The sequence below is a fragment of the Canis aureus genome, chromosome 37, assembly GCF_053574225.1.
Source record: "Canis aureus isolate CA01 chromosome 37, VMU_Caureus_v.1.0, whole genome shotgun sequence".
In the NCBI taxonomy this organism is placed as follows: domain Eukaryota; kingdom Metazoa; phylum Chordata; class Mammalia; order Carnivora; family Canidae; genus Canis; species Canis aureus.
The window spans coordinates 13,862,516-13,887,057 of NC_135647.1; the positions used below are offsets into that span (position 1 = coordinate 13,862,516).

At 40.5% G+C, this 24,542-nt stretch overlaps 1 protein-coding gene across 7 annotated transcripts; it reads left to right on the plus strand.

Moving 5' to 3' along the window:
* On the plus strand, window positions 1–23,439 carry TBC1D7 (TBC1 domain family member 7). Of its 7 annotated transcripts, XM_077885861.1 has the most exons (9): window positions 2–175; window positions 1,352–1,426; window positions 2,047–2,166; window positions 3,573–3,653; window positions 6,722–6,909; window positions 12,807–12,944; window positions 20,106–20,251; window positions 21,757–21,886; window positions 22,901–23,439. In XM_077885861.1, exons 3-9 carry the CDS (start codon window positions 2,055–2,057, stop codon window positions 22,985–22,987), a joined length of 882 nt encoding a protein of 293 aa, XP_077741987.1. In that variant the 5' UTR covers window positions 2–175; window positions 1,352–1,426; window positions 2,047–2,054; the 3' UTR covers window positions 22,988–23,439. The 7 variants fall into 7 exon arrangements, 6 of the variants coding, with proteins under 6 accessions (XP_077741987.1, XP_077741991.1, XP_077741988.1 ...); XR_013373561.1 differs by lacking the exons at window positions 1,352–1,426; window positions 22,901–23,439 and adding an exon at window positions 20,716–20,853 and having other exon boundaries at window positions 1–175; XM_077885865.1 differs by lacking the exon at window positions 3,573–3,653.
* Window positions 23,440–24,542: the final 1,103 nt, after the last annotated feature.

A 24,542-nucleotide genomic window follows, 5' to 3' on the forward strand; every position in this document is an offset into this window, starting at 1 on the left:
GACGGCGGCTGCGAGGCGCTGGCCTCCCGGGCGCGGGGGTCGCCGCGGGGCGCGTCGGTGTCGTCCGCGGCCCTCGGGTCGCGCGGCTGCCCCCGGACCGCTTAGTCCCAAGCCGGGTGCGGTTTCCTCTCCTGGAGGTGAAGCGGAGTGAGGGGGCCTGGGCCCTCGGACCAGGGTGTGTTTGCATCGGGGCCGGGGGCGCATTTGCAGTGTTTCCTCCCGCAGGACCCGCATTCCGCTGTAGTGCAATCCGAGGATGGCGGCTTGTTATTTGTTTTTTGTGTTTTAAAGATTTTGTTTATTCATGAGAGACACAGGCAGAGGGAGAAGCAGGCTCCGTGCAGGGATGCCCGGCGCGGGATTCGATCCCAGGACCCCGGGGTCACGCCCTGGGCCGAAGGCGGCGCTGACCGCTGAGCCACCCGGGCTGCCCCGAGGATGGCGTTTCATCCGCCTGCAGCTGTTTGGATACTGCTTCCAAAGGAATCCCCCAACTCACGAGCGGCTTTAGTGCCTTGGAATTTTGTTTTTTCAAAAAAAAAAAAAAACAAAACAACAAAACAAAACAAAAAAACACATTTGGGCCCCAGAGCTCAGAACCCTTGAGAATTTCTGATTGGTAAATGATCCCTCCTCTTCCTGGAATTGAAGGGACTGCGAGCATATCTTTTTTTTTTTTTTTTTTTAATTATATGCCTCTTTTTTTCTTTTTGATTTTTTTTGAAAAAATATTTATTTATTTATCTATTTATTTATTTATTTATTTATTTATTTATTTATTAATTAAGAGAGAGAGAGAGAGAGAGGCAGAGGGAGAAGCAGGCTCCACGCAGGGAGCCCGACGTGGGACTCGATCCTGGGACTCGGGGATCACGCCCTGGGCGGAAGGCGGCGCTAACCGCTGAGCCACCCGAGCTGCCCTGAACATATTTTTTCAATAAGGAAGACTGTGGCTGGCTGGAACACAACCATCCTCGGGTCACTGGAGGCTTCTCAGGATTTCTAAAACTTGGGGATTATACATATATGTGATATATGTGTGTGTATATATATATGTGTTTTTTTTTTTTTTTTTTTTTTTGCATGGGTATTTTAAGTATTTCAGTCAGGCGTGCAGTACTTCCTGAAAAATCCATTACATTCATTTTATGCTTAAAAGGCCAACCTAATTTGACCTTTTCCCTGTTGACTTGCCCTCAGTCTTAGGAACATTTATGGTGAAGGAACTTGAGGCCGCTGAATTGTCTTGAGTTCTGATGCCACATTTTTTTTTTTTTTAAAGATTTTATTTATTCATGAGAGACACACAGAGAGCTGATGCCACATTTTAAGTTCGTTGTTCTGTCCCCAGCTTTGTGGCCTCGCTTGTGAACAGGCTACGCTCCTGCCCCTCTTCTGGTTTGCAGTTTGGTGCTGCTCCTCTCCGGTGGGTTCTGGATTTGGGTAATTGCATTTGATAGGACTGTGTTTGAAGGGAAACTCAACGAGAAGCATGTGGCTTTTTACTTTGATAGCTTAGTTTTTCATTTTACAAAATGCCCATTTGACGATATAGCTAAGCAAAAGAAAGAAGATTTAAACCACCTGGAATCCTCCCATTGAAAGATAATAAATTGCCAGTGCTTTAGAATAGAGTCCAGTTTTTTTAATGCATAATATTTGTAAAACAGAAATCCTGGTGGATACTGTTTGGTGACCCCTATCTAGTCCGTCTTCGAATTTTACTAATTTTTTTCTTTCAACCTGTGTGATGGCTAGGAACTCTGATAAGTGGTCCTCCTTAGTATCTGCACCTTGCAAAATCTATTTTAGTAGCTCAGAGGACTTTAGTTTTATGTCTCGGTTTTTGGCCAAGGAACACCGGTGAGGTGGTGTTAGCTGCTTAAAAAGAGATATTTAATGTTGAGTCCTGTGCGAGGGCAGCCAGCTTATTTTAGTATATCAAATTCATGGCGAAGTCGCAGAAAATCATTGGAGACGTTCCTAATTCTTTACTCTTTGTTTTTAAGCTCTTTTCCCCTCCCTGTTCTTTCTCTTCCCTCCAAGAATGAAACATGACTGAGGACTCTCAGAGAAACTTCCGTTCCGTATATTACGAGAAAGTGGGGTTTCGTGGAGTTGAAGAAAAGAAATCACTGGAAATTCTCCTAAAAGATGACCGACTGGGTGAGTTTTACAAGCTCAGGGTTATCGCGTTTTAGTCGTCTCAGCTGTCCTGAAAGAAATGCTATCTTAAAAGACATTCAGTACTATTTGTTACCTGCTGTATTTTTAGTGATAGGATGAAAGGTGAAGGGTGTATTTTGACAGAAGTCATGGATTTTTCAGGTTTATATTTTGCTGAGGCCGAGTCAGATGTCTTTGAGAGGACTCAAGTCAGTGATGCTTTTTTTCCTTGTATTATACCTATATATTTCCTTTCCTCGGTTTTCAGAGGTGTTATTAGCTTCTGGGTAAATTTGCAACAACTCTTGGCCATGGTTTTTCTTCTATGGAAATACCAAGACTACGTTATGTATTGACATTTTAGTTTCTTCATAGTAATAATGTCTGTTCTGTTGACTAAAATAAACTGAATCATAGGTTAAAAAAAAGTAATATGTGTAGAATGCTTAAACATTTTTTTAAGGTTTTATTTATTCATTCATGAGAGACGCAGAGAGAGGCAGAGACATAGGCAGAGGGAGAAGCAGGCTTCCTGTAGGGAGCCCGATGTGGGACTCAATCCCAGGACCCAGGATGACGCCCTAGACCAAAGGCAGATGCTCAAACCGCTGAGCTACCCAGGCATCCTGCTTTTAAAATTTCTAAACAATTTCCCACCTGATCTTTGATCCTTGCTAGACAGTCTATGTTTTAAGTATGTCTGGAATTATTCTCATTTGACAAGTAGGGGGAGTTGAGGTCCAGGACAGCTGAGTGTGGTTTATTGGAAAATGTGGGGATTTGAGGCCTGACAATGCCACTCAGTAGCTGTGCTAACTTCATCAAGTCATTTAACTTCTTAGAGCTTCAGTTTCTGCATTTTTTTTTTTTTAAAGAGAGATCTTTTCTTTCTTTGAGAGAGCACACATGCATGGGTGCACACAGGCACATGAATGGGGACGAAGGGGTAGAGGGAGATCTCCAGGAAGACTCCCCGCTAAGCGAGGAGCCATACTCGGGGTTCAATCCCACCACCCTGAGATCACAACTTGAGCTGAAATCGAGTCAGACGCTCAATCAACTGAGCCACCCAGGTGCCCCAGTTTCTGCATCTCTAAAACAATAACAACCCCAAAAGCTTGAGGTATAGATTAAATGAAATTAATTCTATAAGTAGTAACTACTGCTAATGTAGGGAATGTAGTAATAGATGCTAAATACATCACCTACTCGGTGAAGCACTAATTGTTTTTAAATAGCTAGTTGGTGAAACACCTGGGCTAGAAATCAGACCTTGCCTTTCCTAGATTTACTGAGTAGAATTCCTCTGAAGAAATGTCTTACTGTCATTTTTAAAGACTGAAATGCACTTTCATTTGATCAACATGAAAAAGCTCCTAATTGCTGTTTTCTTTCTCTTCCTCTAGATATTGAGAAACTTTGTACTTTTAGTCAGAGGTTCCCTCTCCCATCCATGTACCGTGCACTGGTATGGAAGGTGCTTTTAGGTATGTGACCCAACAGTAGGAAGATTTATCTTCAAAAGTGTTGAATGACGGGATATTTGTCATTTTATCAGAAAAAAGAGCATTTTTTTTTTTTTTAGGCCCTTTACTGCATATTAGGTCTGGTTTTAGGAGACTGGATTACTGCGGACTGTGAGAGCATTTAAGAAGGTGACTTTAGTAGCAGTGCATTAAATAGGACTCCAAGAATGTTAGTTTAGTAATAATAGAAGAGAAAGTAACGTGTGTTCCTGAAACTAGGTGTGGGAAGAGCATCGAATTGGAGAAAGAACTGGCCTAGGGTTTACCGTCACCTGGGTAACTGTGAGGAAGACCCTGCTAGGCCTCAATTTTTGCACCTGTTAAGTGAGGTTATTTAGCCACATTAACTTGTAGGTCGTAGCCCTCAGTTTGTTATTTCTGTGATTCCCAGCTGCAAAGGTCTAACTTCCTAATGAGTGCTATCAGAGTCAGAAAGAAATTGAAGTTTTTACCTCCTAGAAGCACAAATGGGTAGATTTCAGTGATGAGTGGCTGAAGGAAAGGACAAATGAACCTGCTCAGTTTCTGTGGAGGAAAAGTGACTGACAGCGTCCCTTTTGAGCCAAGGATTTTTTTCTGTTACTGCTCAGCCTGCTGTTGCATATAATATCCATCCGTTAACCATCTAACTTTTCTTTCTTAAAAAAAAAATGAGAGTAATCCTAGACTTCTCTTGTGAAGTAGGTATTAACATCCCATTTTTACAAATGGGGTCAAAGGCCACAAGGCTAAATAACTTGCCTAAGGCCTTCCAGTCTGTAAGTGGCAGAGCTGGGATTTGATCTCAGGTTGGTAGAGCCCATCCGAAGGTAGGATAGACAGCAGACCTCATTTTTCTTTCCAGAATGTACTGGATTTTCAGAACTTGAGAAACCTGCCATCCTAAGTCTGATTATGTAATGTGGAGGCAGTGAGGGGATACAACCCAAACTGGAAAGTGCTGTGTGATGCCTTTGTGTGTTGTGCGTCCTGGCACGTCTTTATGTATTTGTATTTCTGGTAGGCCACCGTACAGTTTATGTCTTGAGAGCGAGTATCAACTATTTTAGTTTTTCCCTGAGCATTTTTTCTTAAATCTTGGTGTTTCCGGTGGCCATCAAAATAAATGCTTTCCAGGGATGCCTTTTAGGTGTAATGTAATACCATCTATTTTGGCTGGGAAATACTACGTGTCTTATTAATAATACCAGTGGATTAGTGGGAGATGTCCAGTTGCAGTTTGTGACACTTCTTTAGAATACTGGATCTCTGTTGTTTTATAGCAAAGAGTGATCCTTAATCAAATGGACAGCTAACTCTTATACTAGCTTAGTATGTGCTATATGCTTCCTAGGTACTTTATATATGTCAATTTTTTAATCATTACAACAGCTGTATTAGATAGGTATTATTAGTCTCATTTTTATGATGGAGCAGCTAAGGTATAGGGACACTGAATAAGTTGCTGACCATCATCTAGCCAGTTAATCATAGAGCCGGATAGCAAACCTTATGAACTTATGACATGAACTTTGACTCCATGTCCCTATACAGTCTTGTTAAATCTAATGAGGCTAGAATAAATACAGTTTCTATTTTAAGATTTTATTTATTTATTTTAGAGAACGAGCTAGCACTGGGGGAGGGACAAAGAGAATGAATCCCAAGCAGACTCTGCACTGAGCTTGGGAGCCTGATCTGGGGCTTGATTCCAGGACCCCGAGATCACAACTCGAGCCGAAATCAAGAGTCGGATGCTCAACCAACCGAGCCACCCAGGTGTCTCTAAGATGTTTTTCTTTATAGCAGAATTTAGAACCTAGAAAATTCAATGTCAACATTTTGCAAATCTGTTTGACCCTTGGTACTCTTTTTCTCATACAGGCTTTTGGGGCTAGTGTTGTACGAAGGACATTTGGTGAGATGGTTAACCATCCCATTTTTCACCTCTGCCTGCTGAGGAAACAAGTTCCTAGAGAGACATTTGTGAGAATTCTGGGGTTATCAGATATGCTAAAAGCCTGTCCAGTGCTCCTTCCACTCTGCTTTTTTCCATGCCATTTGTTTGTAAAAAAAAAAAAAAAAAAAGATACGGTTTTTGCTCCAAAGCCTCACAGGTAGACGTGTTTGATTGGGTTGATGAGCACAAATAGTATCAGAATGTAATGTAAGGTGGCCTCATCAGCCACAGATTCTGTATTCCCGAAGCTAGGTTACTTTGTGAGCAAGTTTGCTTGTTGGGGAAGAGAAGGCTTTGAGGAGTTGTGAGTGGCTCTGAGATGAGGGGCCTGTACTGTTAGCTCGAGCAGCCATAACGAGATACCATGGACTGGGGGGCTTAAACAACAGTATATTCTCATGCTTCTGGAGGCTGAGAAGTTCAGGATTGAGGTGCTGGTTGGTTTGGCTCTTGGTGCTTTAGGCCTCCCTTCTTGGCTTGTAGATGGCCACCTTCCCATTCTGTCCGCACATGGCAGAGAGAGAAACCACAGACTCTAGTATGTCTTCCTTTCTTAGAAGGGCAATAGCTCTGTTCACCCACCCTTACAACCACATTTAACCTTAGTCACTCCTTATCAGCTCTATCTCTAGTTACAGGCACACTGGGGTTGGGGCTTTAGTATATGAATCTGGGGGGTGGGGAACAATTCAGTCTGTAGCAGGGGCCAAGTGCAAAAACTGGAGATCGGTCTGTAGGAGCTGAGGGTGGCCCCAGGCCAACAACCAAAAATTAAATCATTAGGATAATTGAAGTAGCTATTGTCTTGACTTAGGTGGCACACTTGTTCAAGGGCTTTATGATGCCATTCCAATTTCTCTTAAGTCTCAGTGATGCAGTTGGCATCAAATATTGATAGTTCACTTAAAATTTAATATTGTTTTATAAAGAGAATTTGTAAAACAAAATCTGTACGGTAACTAAATATCTGTGTGATTGCAGTCTAATCATGACAGGGCAGCTCTCACTTGATTTCTCTGTAATAGAGGAGGGCTTTGGGTCTGTGTCTCAGTATTTTGCCCATTCTTTTCCCCCCTCGGTCTCTGTGTAGGGATCCTGCCTCCACACCATGAATCCCATGCCCAGGTGATGATGTATCGCAAGGAGCAGTACTGTGATGTGCTTCATGCCCTGCACGTTGTTCGCTTTGTCAGCGATGCCACACCTCAGGTTGAAGTCTATCTCCGCATGTATCAGCTGGAGTCTGGAAAGTTGCCTCGAAGTCCCTCCTTTCCACTGGTTAGTGCTGCTTTTCTTTGACACTTGTCTCAACTCTAGTCTGTCCCATCCTGCTGACCTTTTGACTGCATTGTATTTTGTCTTCGAAACTTTCAATGACTCTGTGGAATAAAAGCAACACATATTTCCCTGGCACTCGTCATCCTGCGTATTCTGACTCAATCTAATTTTTATTTTTTATTTTTTTTTAAGATTTTATTCATTCATGAGACACACACACACACGTGCGCACACAGAGAGAGAGAGAGAGAGGCAGAGACACAGGCAGAGGGAGAAGCAGGCTCCATGCAGGGAGCCCGACGTGGGACTCAATCCCGGGACCCTGGGATCACGCCCTGGGCTGAAGGCGGTGCTAAATCGCTGAGCCACCCAGGCGTCCCTGTCTAATTTTTAAAAATACATTTTATTTTGAAATGATGGCAAGCTTTTGCAAGAACATTACCAAGAATTCCCATATGCTCTTTACCCAGGTTCCTCAGGCATTGACATTTTGCCATGTTACTTTGTCATTTTTTCCTTTGCATGTATACATATTTTTTCCTAAACCGTTTGAAAATAAGATGCAGGGCAGCCCAGGTGGCTCACTGGTGTAGCAGCTCCTTCAGTCCAGGGTGTGATCCTGGAGACCTGGGATCAAGTCCCAGGTCAAGCTCCCTGCATGGAACCTGCTTCTCCCTCTGGCTGTGTCTCTGCCTCTCTCTCTCTCTCTGTCTTTCATGAATAAATAAATAAAATCTTTAAAAAAAATTTTAACATGATATTCCATTACTTCAGATTCTTTCAATATAGACTTCCTAAAGAGAATAACATTCCCCTGGGTAACCATGGTACAAGCATTGAAACCAAGAAGTTTACATTGATACAGTATTAACATTGAATCTTCAGACTCCATTCACATTTGGCAATTGCCCCAGTAATGTCCTTTATCATAAACAGTAAGTTTTGGTTCAGAACTTATCAGACTTTCTTATGAAACTTTCAGCCAGTAGTTTTATCATTTGTTGGTGATTTAAAAATTTTTTAAATGTTTTAACTCTTCATTAAAAAATCATTTTAGACATAGAAAAAATTGGAAGACATAGCATAGTGTTCCATGTACTTTTACCTAGCATCATCAGATGTTTCATCTTCTGTAACTGTAGTATAATAATCAAACTCAGAAAATTATCAGTGATAAAATATCATGAATCTATAAACCATACTGATATTCTGCTGTCCTTCTCCTGGTTTGGGATCCAGTGTGGGCTCATAGGTGGCATTCATTGCCACATCTTCTTACTCTGCTTTCATTTGGATGTTCGTTAGTCTGTCTTTGATGATCTTGACACATCTGAAAAGTTTTGGACAGTAGAGTGTTTCTCAGTTTGGGTCCATTTGATGTTTCCTTGTTTTTTTTTTTTAAAGATAAGATTTTTATTTATTTATTTAAGATTTTATTTATTTTTTTCATGAGAGACAGAGAGAGAGAGGCAGAGACACAGGCAGAGGGAGAAGCAGGCTCCATGCAGGGAGTCTGACATGGGACTCGATCTCAGGTCTCCAGGATCCCGCCCTGGACTGAAGGCAGCGCTAAACCACTGAGCCACCCGGGCTGCCCTGATGTTTCCTTGTGACTAATATTTGATTATGCGCTTTTGTCAGGAATACCACAGAAGTATGATACTTATTACTATTGCTGCTAACTTTGATCACTTGGTTAAGGTGGCATCTGCCCGGTTTCTTCAGTCTAAGGATACTATTTTTCCTCTTGTAATTAATAAATAATTTGTGAGGAGATGCTTTGAGATTATGTAAATATCCATCCACATGTAATGATTCCTGCCTGAAATAATTTTTACTCTGCTGATTGTCAAGTGGTCATTTTCTGTTTCATTCCCTCTGCAATTATTAGTTGGCATTCTTTTATAAGGAAGGGGTTTCCTTTCTCATTTATTTATATCAGTATGAATTTATGTATTCCTCTGTTATTCAGTGGCCTATAACCCATTAATATGATTATTTACTTGATGTTCAGCTTGTCTCAGGCCAGTGGGAGACCCTTCAAATTGACTGCTGTGTCTTTATTGACAAGCCCCCATCATTGAGCATTTCCTTACCTTCCGGCACAAAAAGATATTCCAAGCCCATCTTGTATTTTTTCTACCCCACTCCTAAAATCAGCCATGTCCCTTTTGAATAAAGGGTGGTATTTAGAAACCAAGAATAGGGCACTAGACGTGCTTGTTGTTTCTGGTGTGTTGTTGCTTCTCGGTCCTGTATGTAGGCAGAGCTAGGAAATATGTACACATTCTGTTAGTATACAGAATCATGTGCACACACACGTGTATGTTTATATGTCTTTTGACCTCTGAATATTAAAAACCCTCATTTCACACCTCTGATTCCAGTACCAATACCTCTGATTCCAGTCCAGGCCCGTGAGTTCTTCTTACCTTCACCCTTTTGTGTTTGCAGCTTCCTTGTCTGAGAGTTGCAAATATATAAAGGCTCCTATTCTCCTTAGTATGGTTACTGCTTTGCTCATTCCTCTCGTTGTAACCCATACTGCCAGCTACCTTTTGACCCTTGCCTGCTGGTGCAATAGGTCACCTCCTTGACCTTGACCTAAGGCCACAGCCCAGCAGGCCCCAACCTGTTTTTAAACTTCCGTCTTTGACAAACCTGTACCCTAGTTACTTGGACTGCTTATTGTTTGTAAAGGGAAAAGAAGGGAAGAGGGAAAGTTCAGGTAAAGGAATGATTATAGCTCTTGGGCTTTGCTATTTTAATGCAATTCAAAGTTCATTTTAGGCATTTTAACTTTTTTTGTGTGTGGCTAAAACAGTGATGGCTCAAATCAGGATTTGCCTGCAAGCTGTGGTATTCTGTAAACCTTATTATTATTTTTTTATTTATTAGAGAGAGAGCACAAGTGGGGAGAGGGGTTGAGGGAGAGGGAGAAGCAGACTCTCTGCTGAGCAGGGAGACCAATGTGGTGCTCAATCCCAGGACCCAGGGATCACCACCGGAGCCAAAGGCAGATGCTTAACTGAGTCACCCAGGCACCCCAAAACTTATTTTTTTTATTGCAGTTTGCAATCTACCTGTATAGCACTTTGAGTTTTCACTTGTTCTTTCTTTTTGAAGTTAATGATGTGGCTCCCATGGACAGACCTGAGGTTGTCCATTCATGTTAAGTTTATAAAGAGAGAATGGCTCTGAAAATAATTGGAAGTCTTGACAGACTTCTTTAAATTTTCCTTATTTCTGGCAGAGCAAAGTTGGTAGTACTCTGCAAGTTCTTAAATTATATATTAAATTAGGTTAGGTTATCTATTAGTTCAAGAAATCTAAATGATAGTTTATGGTTTTCACCTCATTCCTGCTCGGCATGTCTCAACACTTTGATGGCACATCACTGTAGTCTTGGGCAGATGTGCCATCAAAGTGTTGGTTTTGGCTCTGCCTCCCACATCTCCCCGGTCATCAAGACCCACTCAGCCTCATTAGTATTGCTATCTAGTAGAGTGTGTGACGGCACTCCACACGGGGCTGGGAACATAGTCAAGGACATTGGTCTTCTTCCCTGCCTCTCAGACTGTCCTGGAGCCAGTGAGATGCCATGTTCAGGAGCACTCAGTACAGTGCCCAGTATGGGATGGGAGTCCAAGAAAGGAGGCTGTCTTTCCCTTCCTTCTCTCTTTTCCTCTGATACATTAATTAATATTTAGAAAAAATTATTTTCTGTGATTCTGTTACTTTTTTTTTAAGATTTTATTTATTTATTCATGAGAGACACAGACAGAGAGAGAGAGAGAGAGGCAGAGACATAAGGCAGAGGGAGAAGCAGACTCCATGCAGGAAGCCCGATGTGGGACTTGATCCCAGAACTCTGGGATCATGACCTGAGCCAAAGGCAGGTCAACCGCTCAACTGCTGAGCCACCCAGGCATCCCTACTCTTTTCTTAAATAAACTTTTTTAAGTTAACACATAGTGTATTATTGGTTTCAGGGATAGAATTCAGTGATTCCTCAGTTGCATAACATCCAGTGCTCATTATATCACATGCCCTCCTTAATGCCTGTTACCCAGTTACCCCATCCTCCCACCCACCTCACCTCCAGCAACCCTCAGTTTCCTGTTGTGATTCTGTTACTCTTGACATTTATAGAATATTAAGAGGTTGAAAGGAGGCCTAAAATGAAATGCTTTTAAAAAAAAAAAAGATTTTATTTATTTATTCATGAGAGACTCACACAGAGAGGCAGAGACACAGGCAAAGGGAGAAGCAGGCTCTATGCAGGGAGCCTGATGTGGGACTTGATCCCAGGACTCCAAGATCATGCCCTAAGCCAAAGGCAGACATTATACTGCTGAGCCACCCAGGGATCCCTGAAATGCTTTTATTAAAATAGGAATTTTGATTTAACTTGGGGCCCTTAAGGAGAGTAGAGAGATACTTTTTAGTTTCTTTTTAACATTGAAGTCTTTTGGCTGTTAAATCCTAGATGAAAACTTTTTTTTTTTTTTTTTTTTTTTTTTTTTTAAGAGAGCAAGAGCATATGCATGTGTGCATGAGCTGGGGGAATGGCAGAGAGAGAGAGAGAGAGAGAGAGCGAGCGCATAAATCCCACACAGCCTGATGTGGGGCTCAATCCCATGACCCTGAGATTGTGACCTGAGCTGACATCAAGAGATCAAGAGTTGGGGGCTTAATTGACTGAGCCACAGGCACCGCTGAAGATGTGATTTTGTATAAGATATGGTGTTTGAAAACAAAATCAATTTTCAAGTAGATTCTAGTTCTTATAAGATTACTTTGTTGAAATTTACTTGAGGGTTTCCATTCATATTCTGAGTATTGACACAGGGTTTGAGAAATGCCATTCTTCTGATTCCTGAAATTCTGATTCTAAGGACATTTTAACTTTTTAGGTGCTTAAGGGTGCTTAGAACAAAATTCTTTTTTTTATTATTTTTTATTTATTTATTTTTTTTATTGGAGTTCAATTTGCCAACATATAGCATAACACCCAGTGCTCATCCCATCAAGTGGCCCCCTCAGTGCCCGTCACCCAGTCACCCCCACCCCCCGCCCACCTCCTTTTCTACCACCCCTTGTTTGTTTCCCAGAGTTAGGAGTCTCTCATGTTCTGTCTCCTTTTCTGATATTTCCCACTCATTTTTTCTCCTTTCCCCTTTATTCCCTTTCACTATTTTTTATATTTCCCAAATGAATGAGACCATATAATGTTTGTCCTTCTCCGATTGACTTCTTTCACTCAGTATGATACCCTCCAGTTCCATCCACGTCGAAGCAAATGGTGAGTATTTGTCGTTTCTAATGGCTGAATAATACTCCATTGTATACATAGACCACATCTTCTTTATCCATTCATCTTTCGATGGACACCGAGGCTCCTTTCTAAAGGAATATATGAATGAATACTTTGAAATAAAGAAAATGCTTTTTTAGTTCTTTTGGAGTCATTGAACTTTTTGCAAATCACTGTCTTAACAAATGTTTCCAATTGTGGTGTTTATCACATATTTTTCAAAGAAATTCTCTTCTAGCCCTGGGAATATTTTTGTGTGTAGAGAGTCAGGACCTTGCTTATGATTTATGTTTTCTCTGGTGACCTTAAATGGTAGAGGGTGGAAAAACCTCTGCATGCTCAGCCTGAAACATGGATAGTTGTCAGCATCACTAATCCAAATAGGTTTCTTTGGTTACCCATTCTTATCTCCGCCTTGGTCTTCTCTTTAGTGGTGGACTGTGTGCTTTTTGGTTCCACTTTGATTAAGACAGCCTCTTCAGAAGTTAGGGGGTAAGCATTCATTTTTATGAAAGAAATATGTATTCCTCTATTCTGCTGGCTCCCTCTCTTTACCGGAGATTTATTATTGATCTTTCAGGAGCCAGAAGATGAAGTATTTCTTGCCATTGCCAAAGCCGTGGAAGAAATGGTAGAGGATAGTGTCGACTGTTACTGGATCATCCGATGCTTTGTGAACCAACTAAACAACAAGTACCGGGAGTCTTTACCTCAGCTGGTAAGGAATGCTTTTTTGGCTGTTGGTGAGTCAGGGTGAGCAGTGATACTGGGGAACTACCCTTACTTCCTGGTGCTGCTACAATGGAGTGGACCCTCTATAGGAAGAGCCAAAGATGTTTTCCATAAAAGATCAGATAGTAAATATTTTCAGGTTGATGAGCCAGATGGTCTCTATGTCTCTGTGTGTCTCTCGCAAATACTCAGCTCTGCTCTTGTTGCACAGAAGCGGCCACTGACAATGCATAAAAGAATGGTTGTGGGTGGATTTAGCCTCCTGCAGGCCATAGATTGCAAACCCCTGCTCTTTTGTATTCCTTATCCTGGAGAATCTACTGGCTTTATCTAGAATTGCTTCTCTGTATTAGTTAAGGTTTAAATTTGGCTGTATATAATGGAAAGCCCAAATATCCCTGAAGCTTTATTTTTCTCTCTCATGTAACCAGAAGTCTAGAGGTAAGGCAGTCCAGAGCTGGAGCCACAGTGCCATGGTATCTTCAGGAACCCAGGCTCCTGTCCTTGCAGTCCAGCAGTCTTAGTTGTGGTCCTTCCTCTCTTGCTCAGGATGGATGCTGAGAGACCACTGTGACATCCGTGTCCTAGGCAGGTAGGAGGGAAAATGCAAGGACAAGAGTGAAGGAGGAGAAGGGACAGTCAGTCAAGTCCCTTGGACAGACTTTCCTTCTGCATATCTGTTGGTGGCAAGACCATGACACCTGGCTACCTCTGTCTGCCACAGAGGCTGGGAAATGTGGTTTTGTTTTTGTTTTTATAAAGCCAGGCATATTGTGATCTGTTACAATGGAATTCTGTTAGTGAAGAGGGAGAGGCGAATGGATGTAAGGGAGCCAGCCTACTGGCTGGCTGCTGCGCTCTGACTCAGGAGTCCAGACAATAGCATGGCACCTGCGTACTCAGCATAAGCCAGTGGTTCTTTGCCTTTCTGTTTTTCAAATGTTTTTCTTTATTTCTCTCATTTATAAAAATGAATGTCTTTTTTCTTAAATCATTGAGTTGTGTCATTTGAGAGTCTGTTGAAAGCAGTAACTGAAGATAGTGGTTGCAGGGACTGAGGAGGGGTGCTGATGAAAGTTGATTAAGCCCTGAGGATCACTGTGCTAACTGCAGTCATCAGAACCGTTGGCAAGACCCTTTAGCTTTGTTGAGCACTGTTCCAAGAGTGTTTTATAGATTTCAATTATGTAAAATTTGATTTTCAGAATTTTAAAATTTAATTCACTTAGTTAATTTCAATAAAAATAAGCATGGCAATGGAAGCATAATGTTAGTTGCCTAATTAGATCAAGAGGTCCAAATTATACCATGATTTCATTAGCTTTTCTTATTTAGTATTGAAGCCAGTCCAGTAGCATTTTGCTAGTTTACATTTAAAAAATTCTTTATTTTTAATGACACAAGTAATAAGTACATTCTTGAAGTATTCTGATGAATCCAGTGTTCCCATAGATCTGCATCTCCTCATCCCCCACCTTCTAGGAAGTAAACATTGTCATTAGCTGGGTGTATATCCTAGACTGTTTTATGTACATGAGGATGAATGGAATCCATTCACACACACATACATATATATGCACATACGCACATATAATGATTATATTTTATATATGTAACTTAAAAAACATAAATATTATAATGTTCATATAACTGTACAATTTTTTTTAAACTTAATGTCTTGGAACACTTTCCAAGTCAGTGCAGATCAGTAGTGTTCAGCCCTGACTTCCTATTAGAACCACCTGGGAGCTTCTAAAAAATTACCAGTGCTTTTCCTCTCCCCAAACCCAGTAAGTCAGAATCTCAGGGGGGTACGTGGGTTCCAGAATTCTATTTTTTAAAAAGCTTCAGGTGTTTCTGAAGTATGGCTAGGATTGAGAGCCACTCATTTAAAACCACTTTTTTTTTTCTCTTAAAAAATGTGTTCATAGTATTTCCTGTTAATAATTTTGCCATATTTTAATATAACAGGTCCATGTTGACAGTCAGCATGTTCTTCTATGTTAGCCTTTCTATATATGTGTTTCTGTAGAGCAGGTACCTATGAGGGGATTGCCTGGTTGAAAGAGTGCTGTATTTAAATTTTTTGTTTTTTTAAAAGTTTTTAGTTATTTGAGAGAGAGCACACACAAGTGACGGGGGTGGGGTGGGGGTTGGCTGGGGGAGAGAGAGAGAGAGAGAGAGAATCAGACTCCTTGTTGAGCAGGGAGCCCGACATTGGGCTTGATTCCAGGACCCTGAGATCATGACGTGAGCCAAAGGCAGACACTCAACTGACTGAGCCACCCAAGTGCCCCGTATTTAATTTTTTAATTGCCAGATTGCTCACCCAGAAGGCATACCAATTTTGCTTTCCCCAACAGATAAAATTTTCTGTTTTCCACTCCATTGCCAATACCTGATAGAATCAGTTTCTTAAATTTTTGTTAATCTGATAGTGAAAATGGTATCTCGTTTTAATTTACATATCCTCATTTTCTGATGAAGCTGAGCAATTTTGCCTATGCTTAGTCTTTTGTATTTGTCCACCTCTCTCTTTTGCATCTTTCTTTTTTATTTGTAAAAGGCTTTGATATACTCTGGATATTTATCCTGCATTACATATGTTAACAATCTTTTCTCCCTGTGTGTCGTAGAGAGATTTTTAAAGTTTTGATGCAACTGGATCTGTCAGTATTTTGCTTTTTGTATCTTACGTAGGGAATCCTTCCTAACTCTAGGATTAAAAAACAGGGTTTTAAAAAACTTTCCTCTAACTTTTAAAAATATTTAAAAATTTTATTTATTTAATATTAAAATTTTTTTTTACAGAGAGCACATGCATGAGCTCTCATGCACAAGCAAGCCAGAGTCAGGGTGCAGTTGGACGGGCAGAGGAAGAGAGAGTATCTTAAGCAGACCTCATGCCTAGTAGAGCTTGATCCCACAACCCTGAGATCATGACCTGAGCCGAGATCATGACCTGAGCCGAGATCAAGAGTTGAATGTTTAACCAACTGAGCTACTTAGGTGTCCCTATATTGAAACATTTTAAAATTTAGTCCTTTAATTTGTGAGGGATTTGTGTTTGTAATTGGTACTGACACAGATTTGACCTTGTTTCTTTGTTAACTGCAGTAAACCTTCAGTCAGCTGCCTCCTCTTCCTCTTTCTGTTTGACAGTTATTGAGCTCCTGCTTCATGCCAGGCAATTTACTATGTTAATGAAAACTTAATTTTAACACACTTCTCTGTTTTTATAGATGAGGAAACTGAAGCACAGAGCAGTTAAGTAACTTGCCCAAGGTCACACAGTTAGTAAGTCAAACTACCTACCGCTTATACTATCAATTCATTCTTTTCTTTGCAGATTTGAAATGACACCTTTATCATGTACTAGATTTCCATATATATTAGCATCTCTTTTTGGGCTTTTTTCCGCATCAAGCTATTTGTCTATTCCTGGACTAATACCATATGACTTATTTAACATACCTTCTTCATATGTTTTGGTAGCTGGTAAAGAAAATTCCTTCATATTGTTGTTCTGTTTCAAAAGTGCCTTGGCACTGGTGGCTTAACACTGGTTTCTGGTTTCTTCTTAGAAGTGAATTTTGAATCAGTGGTATACTAAATACCTCCCCTAAACCTTAATTTCGTCCTCTTCAAAAAGGAAGTTTAATATGTACGTCTTAGTACTCCACACATAGTTTTAAATAGTTATGATTTTTTTTTTAAAGTTCTTCAGAATGTGTAAGAAAAATTAAATTTCCTTTGTGTTGCTATTTGACTTACGGCTTACTTGAACTTTTCTCTTTATTTAAGCTGTGTTTAGTCTCCCATAAAATTTTTATTACTGTGGTTAGTGGATCTCTTCTTCTTAGCTTCTTGTTAAAGTAATTTTTATAATCTTGTCTAGCATCTTCAAGATTTTGTGGTTTTACCAACTAAATTGGTTATCACAAAGCGTAGTTTGTTTTATCATTGTAGGAAAATGTGCACTTAATGGGCAATGATGGGTTTTTGGCATGACAAAAAGATGAGACACTATCTGATGGTGACACATTTATTATGTCATAATATTCTGATTGATAGGGTTATATCACAGCTGCTCCTCTGCTTACACGCTTTAGGAAATGTTGCCCTTTGATGAATCCTGCTTTTGGCAAGGAGAATAGAATCCAGCCTTAGTGTGTGACATGAATGGCCTCTGGTTAATCTTTTTTCAGAACAGACTGTCCTTAGGCCATCTCAGACTTAATTGTGTTCAGTCATTAAAGTAAGTGAGCCTTCTTTCATTGCCATTGCACTGCTTTTTAAAAGCCATCTGAAAGAGAGGTGTTTTTGTTTTTGTTTTTGTTTTTTAAATAAACACTGTTAGCAACCTCATCTTAAGTTCAATGTAAATTCCTCTCAGAGTGGTTAAGTCTGTCAGATTTTGCCTTCTCTTGTTCAGGTGTGTTTTATTTTCTTCATAAAGTAAAGAATTTGAGGGTCATGGAAATACTGGAAATAACCTAAAAGTTTAGCAGTAAAATATAATAACCTCATCTACCATTTGCTGTATACTAAAACTTTCAGGCAATGTAAATATTATCTCTTTCCACTAAAAAGAAAGTATATACGTATGTATTTATATTTACTATCTTTCTTAGATTTAATAATAGCATCTATTTAATAGATTTAATAATATGATATGCATCTTTCTCTACCCTTCTGTTTTCACTTGATATATGCTAGAAATCATGCCTTAAGTTTTACAGTTGACCCTTGAATGGTGTTGAGGTTAGAGGCATCAAACCCCCATACAGTTCAAAATGATGTATTACTTTTGGCTCCCTAGAAACTTAACTACTGTAGCCTACTGTTGACTGGAAGCCTACCAAGAATATAAGCAGTCTGCTAACACATATTAAATATTTTGTATATTATATACTCTATTTTTATAATAAAGTTAGATAAAAGAATATGTCATTAAAATCATAAGGAAGAAAAATACTTTTGTAGTACTGTACATGTATTTATTAAAACACATTTATATATCAGTGGACCCACATAGTTCAAACTCATGTTGTTCAGGGGTCACCTGTATATAGAGACATTCCTTATTCCTTTTCACAGATTCATACGACTCCCCTGTGTGTATATACTTTCATTTATTTGACTTGTCCTCTATTGGCCACTTAGGGTGTTTCCAGTCTTTCGTATTATACAGTGTTACAGATAAATACAGATACACCTACCTTTTCATTTTTATTTACCAGTATATTTGGGGGATGTGTTTCCTAGAAATCAGTTGACTAGATCAAAGGATAAAGGCCTATGTTATTTTGCTAGATATTTCCAAATTCTCCTTCATAGACCTCATCCTTATGACCAGTAGATGAGGATGCATTGCCCTACAGTCTCCTTTGCCAACATGGTGTGTCATTTTCACCAGTCTGATAGGTGAGAGATGATACCTCCATATATCTTCTTTTTTTGTTTTTAAGGGTGAATTTTTTTCATTAAGTCTTAAACTTTTAATTCCAGTAGAGTTAACATTACAGTGTTATATTAGTTTCAGGTATATAATTTAATGATTCAACACTCAGTGCTCCTCATGATAAGTGTAGCCTTAATCTCCATCACCTATTTCACCCATCCCCCCCAACTGCCCTCTGGTAAGCATCAGTTTGTTCTCTAAAGTTAAGAGTCTGTTTCTTGGTTTGCCTCTCTTTCTCTTTCTTTCCTTCCATGTTCATCTATTTTGTTTCTTAAATTTCACATGAGTGAGATTATATGGTATTTGCCTTCCTCTGACTTATTTCACTTAGCATCATAACTTCTAGCTCCATGTTGTTGCAAATGGCAATATTTCATTCTTTTTATATGGCTGAGTAATATCCCACTATATATATACATCACATCGTTATCCATTCATAAATCGATGGACATTTGGGCTCTTTACATAGTTTGGCTGTTGTAGACAACGCTGCAGTAAACCTCAAGGTGCACGTCTCTTTTTGAATTAGTGTTTTTATATTTTTTGGGTAAGTACTCAGTGTGATTACTAGAGATGATACTTCAGTATAGTTTTGGGTTGTATTTTTTTTTTTTAATACTGATACGGGCTTGAGAGTTTGACCCCCAGGCATTATTCTTGGCTGGTGGATCATAAATATAGCAGCTTGTGCCAGGTGGATTTGACTGGTCTGGGAGATGGCTTTGTTAGCTCTCCCAGGCTCCTAGAGTTGGCTGATACTTACCCTTTTATGGGAGAGGCTTCCACATGGAATCCAGGTGCTTTGTTCCCTCCATGTTATTTCTCTGCCTCCCGAGAATTCTCCTGCATGTGGGGTACAGAGTGCCTCCTCTGGATGTCTCTGATGTAGGGGTGTCTTTGGTGTGGTGCACAGTAACACTTGGCCTGGGTGTGGGTGGTCAAGGACTGGTGGGCCCTTTTCACATCCAGCTCTTTTTTTGTCCCATTCTTCCTAATTACCTCTCTCCACTTCGGTCCTACTCTTGTTTCTTTGGTCTTACTCTTTCCCCTTCTCCCTTTTTTTTTTTTTTTTTTTTTTTTTAAGATTTATTTATTCATGAGAGACACACAGAGAGAGGCAGAGACACAGGCAGAGGGAGAAGCAGACTCCTCACAGGGAGCTGGATGTGGGACTTGATCCCAGATCCTGGGATCATACCCTGAGCCCCTGAGTCAAAGGTAGACACTCAACTGCTGAGCCACTCAGGCATCCCTCCCCTTCTCCCCTTTTCCTGAATATTTCATCTACTGCTCCAGAATAGCCAGGGGTGCCATGGATCTTTCTTAGTTCCCCAGAACAATTAAATTTTGCTTTGGGAAAAAAAATAAATAAATAAATAAATTTTGCTTTGGACTCTTGCTTTTGGATGTGGAACCTTGTTACTGCTGTTAGGGGAACATTGAGGGAAGAGCTGTTTGGTTTTGCCCAGTAGTGCCCTGGAAAACCCCTTAGTCCTGTGTTGCTGGTTGCTGACTTGGGAACTTTGCGTCACCAGTGACTTGGATGAGTCTGGAGTTTTGTTTTCTGGCACTTACTTTGCGTTCAGCCTGTACGTTTGATTCATCCTGTTCATCACAAGCTGTAAAATCGGGTAATGTTATGTCACAGGAAACAAGTAATCTCTCTTCCTGTTTAATCATTAGCCAAAGGCTTTTGAACAGTACTTGAATCTGGAAGATAGCCGTTTGCTGAGTCATCTGAAGACGTGTTCTGCGCTGTCCAGACTTCCTTACGATCTCTGGTTCAAGAGGTGCTTCGCAGGGTGCTTGCCTGAATCAAGTTTACAGAGGCAAGTATCTCTTTCAAAGATATCTGAAGGCTTGAAGCAGAGAAGGATCCTGGTTTTTCGTGTGATTATCCTTCAGAGTATGAATCTGCTTTAGGACAATACCATAATTTGAAGTTAACTCCTTGGCAGTCAACAGAGCAACACTTGATTCAGCTTATTATTTTTACAGTTAGAAATGCTAGAATATTAGTAATGTTAACCTGATGTGAATACAACTTAATGGTAATGCTAGAGACATTAGAGTGTACAATTAGAAAACTTGAAGGCCCTCAGTATGTTAGATGCTGTACAATATTCACATCTAAAACCGTCTCCAGGCAGAGGTCTAAGCTTTTCTTTTCCAGAAATATGGTAGACCTTGATCTGGAGGAAATATTCCTGTTTCTTTGTTCTTCCTGACATCTTTAAAGTAGCTGAAGGTGGGCAGAGATCAGAGACTCACATCCAACTTTTATTCATTTCAGACATGTGTTGCTGGCATTTGAGAGTCCTGGCCCTCCCCACAAGACTGTATGAGGTAGTTGGGAGAAAAGGCAACATGCAGAGAACATCACAGGACAGTACATGACTAAGCACATAGAGTGTGAAACCAACTTTAAGAGGTATAGGAATTAGGGCAGCCCGGGTGGCTCAGCGGTTTAGTGCCGCCTACAGTCCAGGGCATGATCCTGGAGACCTGGGATCGAGTCCCATGTCAGGCTCCCTGCATGGAGCCTGCTTCTCCTTCTGCCTGTGTCTCTGCCTCTCTCTCTCTCTGTGTCTCATGAATAAATAAATTAAAAATCTTTAATAAATAAATAAATAAATAGGCATAGGAATTATGAGAATAGTTATTTTAGAGTGGTTGCAAATCAATAGCTCCTTAAGCTCTTTAAAAAATTTTTAATTTATTTATGAGAGAGCATGAGCAGAGGGCAGAGGAAGAAGCAGACTCCCCCTTGAGCAGGGAGCCCCATGTAGGGGGTTGATCCCAGGACCCTGAGATCATGACCTGACCCAAAGGCAGATGCTTAACTGACTGAGCCACCGAGGTGCCTCCTAGCTCCTTAAGCTTTTGGAGAAGTTTTAGGAATTTCAACCACTGGAAAATGAAATTGCATTGATCTCATTTCATACACCACTTTTGTTATTCCTTAGTATTTAATAATAATAATAATTAGATTAACATTACCTACTCTTAGTAAAATCCAAACTTTGGTTTAAGACTTTCCTTCCCTAAAATGTCAAGTTTCAGTCATTAGAGGACGGGTGCCTGGCAGATGCCTTGTAGAGCAAGTCCTTTTTAGTAATCATTCCTTTTCCCTTCCAATGTTGTATGTGAAATACGTTTCAAATGGCTGATTTAGTTTGCTTTTGTTTTTTTGATGATTATTTTGTTATAGATTTTTTTCTGAAATTTATACTTAAAAGGAGTAATTTTGACTTAATTTTATAATTAGATGTTTAGCTAACCATAAATTTCAAACTCAAATGATCTTATATCTCTTGTTTTTTTTTTTTACTAGGGTTTGGGATAAAGTTGTAAGTGGATCCTGTAAGATCCTGGTTTTTGTAGCTGTGGAAATTTTATTAACCTTTAAAATAAAAGTAATGGCTCTGAACAATGCAGAGAAGATAACAAAGTTTCTGGAAAATGTAAGTGTGCTTTTTTAAAAATTTGATTTTGAATCTAGAAAGGAAGTCTTGTTTAGCAAACCAGGTTTTCCTCCCACATTACATTATTTTCTCTGATACTTTTACCTTGTAAGAAACACTTTTTCCCCTTGGAAACATTTAGCAGAGAGTTGGTCTGTGGAGTATAGTTTGCATCCTCTTTGGGGGAAGACGGTCTGAGCAGTGAGACTGTTATCATGAATGTGTGCATGCAGACCAGAGTCTTCTCTCCCTATGTGACCACCAGGAGGCTTGTTGAGAAAGGAGGGGAGATCTAATATCTGAGGTAGAGTAATCCTTTTCAGTGGAAAAAGGAAGCCTGATGTCACGGAGGACTCTAATAAGCCCTCTCATTGCTGTTCCTATCTCTGGCCGAATCCCAGTTGGGTTTGTTAATGCGCTTAAATACGTACATAGTGCATGTAGGAGAAGATCTAAATGAATCTCTGTGTATCTCAGAATACCCTTAACTAGGCAAGAAATTTATGCCAGGATGAATTTCACTGGATCCAAAAATCTATTCTTTTTTTTAATTGGTCACTATTAACATTTGAATAGTGGCTCAGTAAATAGTGAGTACCCAGTGAACAATGTGATGAATAAATGAGTCATCAGTATTCTTTTAGTGGGGAACAGTGCCAGGGCCCACGCTAAGTACTTTTCATGGATTCTCCCACATAATCTTAAACAGCTTTAGGAAGAGGCTGTCATTTGCCCCATTTTAGAGATGGGATCTGAACTCAGGTAGCGTTGGGTAACCTGCCCAGGGGCACATGATGGGCAGTGCAGGCTTGAAACCCCGGGCAGTCTGGCCAGAGCTCCTTACTGTGTCCTCCAGTGGCCCACTAAACAAAGATCCTGGCTGCAGCCTTTCATAGGATCACTTTCTGAAAAGTAGTGAAAACTCCAGGGGAAATTGCTGAGGCATGATGAATGAGGGAGACAATGAAGTTATAAACATGGCAATTTCACAAAGACTCGTTTGCTTGTCCACAGATTCCTCAGGACAGCTCGGACGCGATTGTGAGCAAGGCCATCGACTTGTGGCACAAACACTGCGGGACCCCCGTGCACTCAGCCTGACCGCTCCTGATGCGCATGGCCTGCCAGGCCCAGTCACTAAACTTACCGAAAATAGGGTTCTTGCTTTTGTGCCCAAAGCATAATTTTTTCCGAGTAAGATTGGGTGGCATATCGTGGAGCAGCATCTTGTGGTTCACAGAAGTACAAAGTTCAACTCTGAATAGCATTGAAAAGGGTTATTCGAAAACACTTCCCCATTTTCAAAACAGTTCAGGCAGGGAAGGCGGGCGCTTTGATAGGCAGTGTATAACCAAGCCTGTCCCGTTCCTCTCTAATTAGCACCAAGCTCGTTACTTTCTAAGGCTATTTCTGGAATAAAGAACAACTTCCTTTTGTTGACAGCTCAGATTCGGCTTTCCTTGATGCAGTACTTGTTTAAATCTAAGCTGTCTGGTTTCTGAGGCTTTGTCTTGCCAAATAGGTTTCAATAAAAATCTTACATTTTTCTTCTCTGTGTCGGTTGGAGTGCAAGTTATTGAACAAAATGTGTCTAAATTTACCTACAAGGAGAGAGAGTACTTGTGGATATCTTGCCCAATTCATGCTTTTTTCCTGATGGGTCATTAAATGTTGGGTGGGCTCTAGGAAGCACTGTGCCACTCAGAATTGGAATGGGAGAAGCGGCAGGCTAAGGTTAATAGCTAATGCCCCCAGGCCCTGTTATGCCACAAATGGTAACTGTTCATTGACAGTTGTAGGCTTTGAGACTGGTGATTGAGATGAGGCCCTTTGTTCAAGACTGGTTCAGCTGTCGGACTTGCAGGAACCTGAGTGGTGAGTTGGTTCCCTGCCCTACCCAGCCCCACTCTCAGAAGAGGAGGCGGGACCATGAAATTTTGCAGTTAGAATTTGGAGCATTCATTCCCTCCCTAACGTGTAAAATAACTTGAGAAGTCAGAGCGAACAAAGTCATTGAAACCAGCTGGTACTTCTGAATAGTAACATATCCCAAAGTATTTCATTTCTAAAACGCAAAAATACACCCAGAAGAAAACTTCTTAAAGCAAAATGCTATCGACATTTCCTGCTTTACATTTACTTTCTAGCTGGTTGGAGATAGCAAACACCTAAGAAGGAACTCCTGCTCTAGTTGTCTGCTGTTTGGCGCTCTTGGGGGATGCGTAAAATTCACTGAGAAGTCAGAAAACAAAAATAAGTTTATTTCTATTTATGAGCCATGTCTTGTTAGTACAGCTTTTTACTAAAAAACAGATTAAAAAGTCAAGTGATAGTAAATCTCAACTCCAAGAGGAAACAGAGATTCAGCAACTTCTGAACAAGAGGATAGTTTCAAGGTATGTGTTCCTGCTTGCTTCTGAATTCTGAGAGAAGACTAGCACACTATAGAGTGAGTGTGGGGGGGCGAGGGGGTCCCTGGAATTCTTGGGCAGGAGAAAGCTTGGGAGGCTGACACATGCCTCTTCACAACTTTCGGGAAGGTCCAGATGAGCTGAAGGGAAGACTCGCTGTCCTACGAAGGGGTCAGAAGTGTTCTGCCAAATTCAGGTTGGTCAAGACCTTTCTGGTGAAGGGCTGGGAGGTGGGGATTTTCTTT

What these genes read in the sequence shown, in the direction of transcription:
- TBC1D7 (XM_077885861.1), top strand. Translation starts at nt 2,055, where the DNA reads ATGACTGAGGACTCTCAGAGAAACTTCCGTTCCGTATATTACGAGAAA. An exon ending in GGTATGGAAGGTGCTTTTAG is followed by an intron (nt 3,654 to 6,721) that starts GTATGTGACCCA and finishes GTCTCTGTGTAG; the next exon opens with GGATCCTGCCTCCACACCAT. An exon ending in CCTGAATCAAGTTTACAGAG is followed by an intron (nt 20,252 to 21,756) that starts GCAAGTATCTCT and finishes TTTTTTTACTAG; the next exon opens with GGTTTGGGATAAAGTTGTAA.